This window comes from Ammodytes marinus (genome assembly GCF_949987685.1).
Source record: "Ammodytes marinus genome assembly, chromosome: 16".
Taxonomy (NCBI): Eukaryota; Metazoa; Chordata; class Actinopteri; order Uranoscopiformes; family Ammodytidae; genus Ammodytes; species Ammodytes marinus.
In genome coordinates this window covers 9,466,976-9,473,856 of record NC_137220.1, presented here as the reverse complement: position 1 = coordinate 9,473,856, position 6,881 = coordinate 9,466,976, and the positions used below count along the sequence as shown (strand labels likewise).

General features: G+C 42.3%; 1 protein-coding gene across 1 annotated transcript in view; it reads right to left on the bottom strand.

The window, feature by feature from the left end:
* Positions 1-873: 873 nt before the first annotated feature.
* hs3st4 (heparan sulfate (glucosamine) 3-O-sulfotransferase 4) overlaps positions 874-6,881 on the bottom strand; it is a gene marked incomplete at its 3' end in the record, with an annotated part of 91,803 nt that continues 85,795 nt past the window's right edge. The window contains exon 2 of the mRNA XM_080044025.1: positions 874-1,534. Within this exon, the coding sequence (XP_079900151.1) occupies positions 874-1,534 (661 nt within the window). The remainder of the gene's footprint in view (positions 1,535-6,881) is intronic.

Sequence of the window (6,881 nt, the reverse complement as noted above, 5' to 3'; positions counted from 1 at the left end):
ATACACGGATTCATTTGTCAACTGATGCCAGAACCACTGATACTGCACCACATCTGAGTGCGCGGTCATCACTATGCAAATGTCCAACTATGCAGTGAAACAATCCAATTATTGAAGGATGGCCACTGTACATCAGCTCCCCCATTGAATATGTGTGCAATTAATGAGTGCAGAGCGACGAGAACACTGACACTGAGTAAATTAACACTTTGGTAAACTTAGAGGGACAAAGAAAAGATTGTCTACACTCTCTTGGCAACTGAAAAGATGAGCACATGTCATAGGATTATTGTACTACTGTATACTGTATGTGTATAATTTTTCTCTTTTCTCTCTCTCTCTCTCTTGTAAAGCAGCAGGACAGTGTGATAAAACAATACTTCATGGCCTTAGCCATTGAAATAGAATATAGTATTTGTCCTGAATGCTGGTGAGTGGGTGTGAGGGCAACACAACTGCAGGAAAGTAAAGGGAGAAGAAACAGGCAAAGATCGCCCTTAGGGCCCATGAGGTAAGGACACTTAACTCATCACATGCATTGCCATTGTCAACATGATTTTTATATCAGCTCTATGCTTTCAAAACAAAGTGAATAAAATCATCTCCTTTTCACAAATATAAATATATTTTATGTTTAGTATGTACAATAATGATTCGCCATCATCATCAACAACATTAGTATTGAAGGGGGAGAACAAAAAGCATGTCAGTAAACTCTTGCTAATGGATACAGACACTGCAAAGACAGCCATGATTGGTTGGCGTGCTTAAGCACTCTGTCCGGTGCCAGAGAGAGACAATAGTAGTTATTTTTATTGAGAAGGCTGGTGGTGTGGGCTGCGCCGTGCCAATGCTGCAGTCAGTCTACTAGTACTACTGCTTGTCCTGAGAGCTACGAGACACAATGTCCTCCTGCAGCTCCCACTCAAAGTTCTGTCCGGTCATTTGGTAGAACATCATGTTAAAGGGTTTGTAGAACTTGTGCAGCCGGCGGATCACGTCCGGGTCTATTTTGGGATGAGTTCTCCCTTTGGACTTGCCCAGGCACCTGGGAGTGCTGCTGTCCTCCGGCTTCTTCAGACAGGGGAATCCTTTCGTCTTGTTGAAGTAGAAGTGTTTGTCCGTCACGATGCGTTTGAGGCCCAAGAAGTCCTGCACTTTGGCCATCTCTCCGGCCGGGTCCACTATCAGCCTCTCCCCGCTGACAAAGTGCATCTGGGAGAGAGGGAAGTACTGCATCCAGCTCTCCAGGTGGAGGGCATATATCCCTATACGCAGCGCGCTCCACGACGCGTCAATGAGACCCAGAGTCCGGTTCTTAAAAGCCAGAACCTCGAAGGTGGGGATCTCGGGTTTCTTGGACAGAGTCTGCGTGTAGTCTGAAATGGCTCTGGTGACGGGATTGCGCACCACTATAATAAGCTTGATGTCCCTGGCCATGGAGTGGATGCGCTTGGGGGCATGGTTAGTCACAAAGTAGCTGGGTGTCTTCTCCATGGTGATCTGCCCCTCCAGCGTCTGAGGCATCAGGTCTCTGAGAAAACACACAAACAGGAAAGGAGAGAGAACAGCAGCTTTAGTATATGGCTGGTATTATCCTCGACACCTCTCTCTCGCAGTGCAAATGAAAATACCCAAGGACACGGCAGTGCAAGCAAATTTGGGTATATTTATCAAGCAGTACATTATTCGAAATTACAAGTGAAAATAACTGTTATCATCACTGGACATTATGTTGTGAAGAGAAACTTACAGCTAATTACATCCACGGAGTAATATGCGAGAGATAAAAGACAGAAGATGAAACGGCAGGCAAGCAAGTATGCTCATTGCTTAATTGACTCCATCTGTGTTACTCCAGGAGCTGTTTTGGAACTTTAATAATGAGATCGCTGCATATCATTAATACTGGGGTGCCTGGGGTATTGTTTTGTCATACATTTATTATGCATGCAAGGGCTCACACTCTGTGCAAGCACTTTTTATTTCCAGTGCACATGCACTTCCAATGCAACGGGTGCAGGCAGCTCTTTCTTTTCTTCTCCCTTGTCTTTACCACTTTTAAGTTTAGGGGGGCTGTTCATTACAGGCAGCAGTGATTCATTTTCTGATTCAAGGTGATAATTTGCAGTACAATAGAAATGTCCCCGACTTGGGCAATTTATCCCGGGGAATAAAGCGAAGCCATTTGCCATCGCCACAAATATTATGTTCAACTTGGTGTGTGAGAATGAGTTGTAAGGATACGCCAGTGCAGAGGCAAGTATATCATACGCACAGGGGCAGGTCTTGTTTCTACAGTTTCTATTTTGGTATCGATAATAAAGCATAGCATTCGCCTCAAGCAAATCCTTATCAAATGTTTACACTGATGTTCATTCCTTCCGTGCTGTTTTCTTTGTTCGTAGGCTATGTGATTCAGTGCTAAATTGGTACATTAAATCCTCTGTGAGACACACCGTGCATTTAACTGCTGAAAAAAAAATTATGAGCCCAGGAGCTCTACGGAATAATGTAAAAGTGAAACAGAATCCAAGCAAGGCACACAGTCTTTCCCTCACTGAAATTAAGCAACGTTAGCTAGTAAAATTAATGTGTAAACAGCCAACCAAAATCCAAATGATTCCATCTGCAGACTCACAGTTACTGCGGGACAACTTCCCCATAATTCTGCGATAAAAGCTATTTCCTTTTCCATGTTATATTTTTTTTCCCATTAGGGCTGCCCTGCACCCAAAACCTACAGTTGTAACGATATAGTCACATCAATCATTTGCATCTTGGACATATTCTAAATGAACTGTTCTCCGGCAAAGAATCCAATTTACTCTGCAAAACATAAGAGCTGTTATGCACATATCGACCACCCTCACACACACACACACACACACACACGCACACACACACACACACACACACACACACCCATGGATACTGGGCTGAAAGTCTCACAAGTGGCCTGGTAATTGCATCTCAGTAACAGTATTGCCTTCCTGATGGGTAATTTCCCTCCGGATTATGTTTGTCTCTTGACAGTATAGAACTGTGGTTACTATGGGGCCCTGTAATGGGATATTAAACGTATCTACAGAAAGTATAGTGACCTGAAAAGGCTATGAGTTTTCATTATATCCCATCACTTTCCACACGTCCTCCCTTATAGTAATGAATGGCTAAGGATTGTTGTAACCTTTCAAGGACTCGAGCTCTGTCCGCCGTTTACCTGGACTCCAAACCATATGGTTGGATGCAGCATCGCCTTATATGGTCATAACAAAGAAAAACCTCAAATATATACCACAGAAAATCACCTTGAAACAACCAGTTTCCTACTGCATGGAGATTAGCGACAGTTGTCTCTCTCTGGTAATGTGCCGTGCATCTTTGGAGCATATCCAATTGACGACAGGACAGATGTGCAATGTCCAAGGTTAGCTTTTTTTTCAACGGCGGGCACATACATAACAAGCTATTGTCCTCATTTGCTGAGCACTAATCGTGGTACATTTAATTACAACAAAGGAAACGGCACAAGCCAAACAGTGTGTTACTAAGGCTCCATTTTGATTGGAAATCAGTCATGGATCATGTACGTCTAAAATGTCAGTGGGACGGCAATGCGGGACGGATATCAAAATGCTGATAAACAAGCTGATTTTCTCTGTGCATGGCAAATGACTCCTCTGGCCTTGCAGCAGTCTAGTGGAACCGGAGTAAACAAGAGCAAACTGTTAAGGCTCGCTTTTTTTTTCTCTGCTTTTATTTTTTCTTCACACATCAGCTGCACAGCTCAACACAGGTCATTCAGGTGGGTAGGTAAATAAAATCCATAGCGCTAAAGAGGCCCTGCCAACCATCTGCTGTTTACTGCCTTGAACCGAGGCGTAACACAACATTTACTTTCTTACATTTTTATACAGGTCCACAGCTTTATTCACATGAAAAAAAATACATAAACGTGGAGATAAAGGTGTCTCTTACTTGGAGGATATAGAGTAACTTTTTGATGATCTGTACTTTGATAGGCATGCATGCTACTATATGCCTGCATAGGGGATTACCTTTGTTGCATTGAGAGATGGTTAATACAAGTAAAGGACGCAGACTAATAGCAGCTTGTGCAGATTGTGACCCTGTGATACTTTACTGAACAGAAAATTCTTGTGAGTCATTAAATTTCCTTGAAAAAAAACACCTGAATGCAGTCTCATTACCGTTCTATTATTCCTAGAAAAGGATACTGCCAGAATCTCTCGCAAGCAGATCCATTAAATGTAGCTGCATTATCCAAGTCGAAATAAAATGAGCATTTAGCAGACGCTCTTATCCAAAGCGAGCTAAAACTGGAGGTATACAGTTAGCATTACCCATTTTCTTTTTCAGCAAACACTCATTACAGACAGGTAGTGGACTGTGAGGAAATATTCACTGATTATTTCAGTCTTCCTGTACCAAAGTCAGTGGTGTTCCCTACTGACCTAGCTGCTTAAATATACAACTAGTATACAGGGGAAAAAAATCAAGTTTCTAAAGCTACATTTCTCCAGTTGTATGTATTGAATTTGTGTACTTTAACTTACGAAGGAAATCCATTTCACACCTATTCCTCGTGAAATTCCGATCCGGAGCATGTCCAGTCGTCTCTAAAGGTTGATTCACCAGCTCAGAGCGTATAGTCTTCTACCATATCACAGAAAATCATTGTGTTTGTCGAGACCAAAACTAATCTTAGCACAAAAAAGTAACCCCCCCTCCCCCCTAACAAAAAAACAAAAAAAGTGCTGGAACCCTCCCAAGCATTTAACACAAGGTTTCAAAATGTTCCATCAAACTAGTGTAGTGGGAATATCTCCAGACATGATGAGGTGAAGGGGATCACGCTAATTTACATTTCCAGATACTAATAGGTCCAAGCTGTTTCTTGAGGAATAGCCGTCCTCCGGAGAAGAAGCTTTAGAAGTTCTTTCTAATAAACTCTGGCAGAGAAATCAAAGCTCCCCCGGTCTCTCATTTGGATTGATCAACGACTCCGCTGCTGCAGAGTATCAATCCGAAACGGGGTTGCTTCATGTCATGTCGAATACAATCAATTATTCTAAACTAGTCCACTCATAATAAGCTGCTGATTCCTCTGAGTAACACGTTTTTTTTTGGGAGACGGTGCCAGCAGGGCTACCATTAGAGTTCAATAATATGATGATTTTGGAGGTGTGAACGGTAGAACATCCTCTTTTTGTTGTTTTGCTTTTGTTTTCTGTCAATACTGACGGCAGAGAGTCAGCTATGTCAATGACAGGGAGGTGGAGGATTCTTTGCAGATTCTGTAGTTTTATAAAATACATGATGGACGATGAAAGTTACTGTATCAGTTGTTTTTCTTCAGTAGACCAACATCTTAAAGGTGGAGACGGCAATTCTGGAGAACGCGTGTTGTCAAAATCACTTGCTGTCAAAATTAGTGAATATCTCCTCAGGATACGCTACCTCTCCGTACTGTGTGCACGCTGAAAAGAAACCAAGTGTTAATACACAGCCTAAGCTCTGTAAACGGGTATTTTGCTACCTACGGTGGCCCCCTTTTGTTTACATACCCTTTTTACAGAGCCTAGGCTGTGTATTGACACTGGATTTTTGCTTTCAGCGCACACGGACAGGTTGCTGATTCCACCTTTAACTGTGTGCACTGCACAGGCAGACAATTGCGAGGATCACAGACGGTAATTGTGTTGTGGTGTTACTCCCGAGTCCGATTGCAAATATCAATCCAGAGTGCAAGCGGTTGTTCGTCAACAAACAGTCAGTCTGGACATTTGAAGTGAGAGAGATACCGTGGTACGTCTGTAATGAATAATCCCATTATTACACCCTGAGTGACATTTCTGTGATTACAGCTGTACAGAGAACAGAGGTATTATTGGTTTACTGTGAAGTGGAGGAAAGAAAGTACGAAAAACAAAAACACTTGGTCAAATGAGTCACTGAGCGGTGGATGTGTACATGTTTGCCACACATAGAAACAAGCCCACAGGCCACAGCAGAGGGTCTTAGTGAGTCTGTTTACGGAGTGGGAGGCATTGTTTTGTCACGGTAAAGGTGCAACTTTTAGGAGGAAAACGAGCACAGAAGAACGCTGCCGTTTCCCAGTGAACCGATCAGGCTCAAGTGATGCTGGAGAGTTTGTTTTTGTTTTTCTCAACCCCAAAATCTAACCTTCCTTCAGGTGTGTAGAGAAAGGATCCTCTAGGTGGGCTAAGCATGCTTTGGCATTGCACTGGATCTAATGGATCTAAATATACATAGACCTAGGGTAGATTTCCTTCCCTTGGTATCATGCACGTCGTTGGCCGACAGCACATTTTGAAAAACCGACTCCTGCTTCTCCATGCATTGGCAAAACCTTATGACTACAATCAATAGTATCAAATAGTACTTATAGAAGGCTCATGAAGGGGGCACTAAGCAGCAACGTTTTTCCTCATATCTTGTCTGATCCCTTTCAATCTTTCACATTTTTTCAATTATATATTCAACCTTTGATAAAGGTCTGATGGAATTCAACTACAAAGACCGCCCTTGCCCCAACACTTCTCACTCCCACCTACCTCTCCATATCCTTCACAGAAAAAAATCCAATTAGTGTACTACATATTCCTCACACCGCCTCTGAGAGACAACACTCACAACTTTCACATTTCTAAAAGAGATTCCTGTCCGGTAAATACAAATATGGGGTTTCTTAACAGTCCATCTTATAATTTTAAATTATAATATAACAATAAAATAATAATATAATAATACATTGTGAGGCATGGTGGGCACTAGCATGTGAGCCAAATTATCTCGTCATGTATCAATAAAGTTCTTAATCTGCATCATCATTG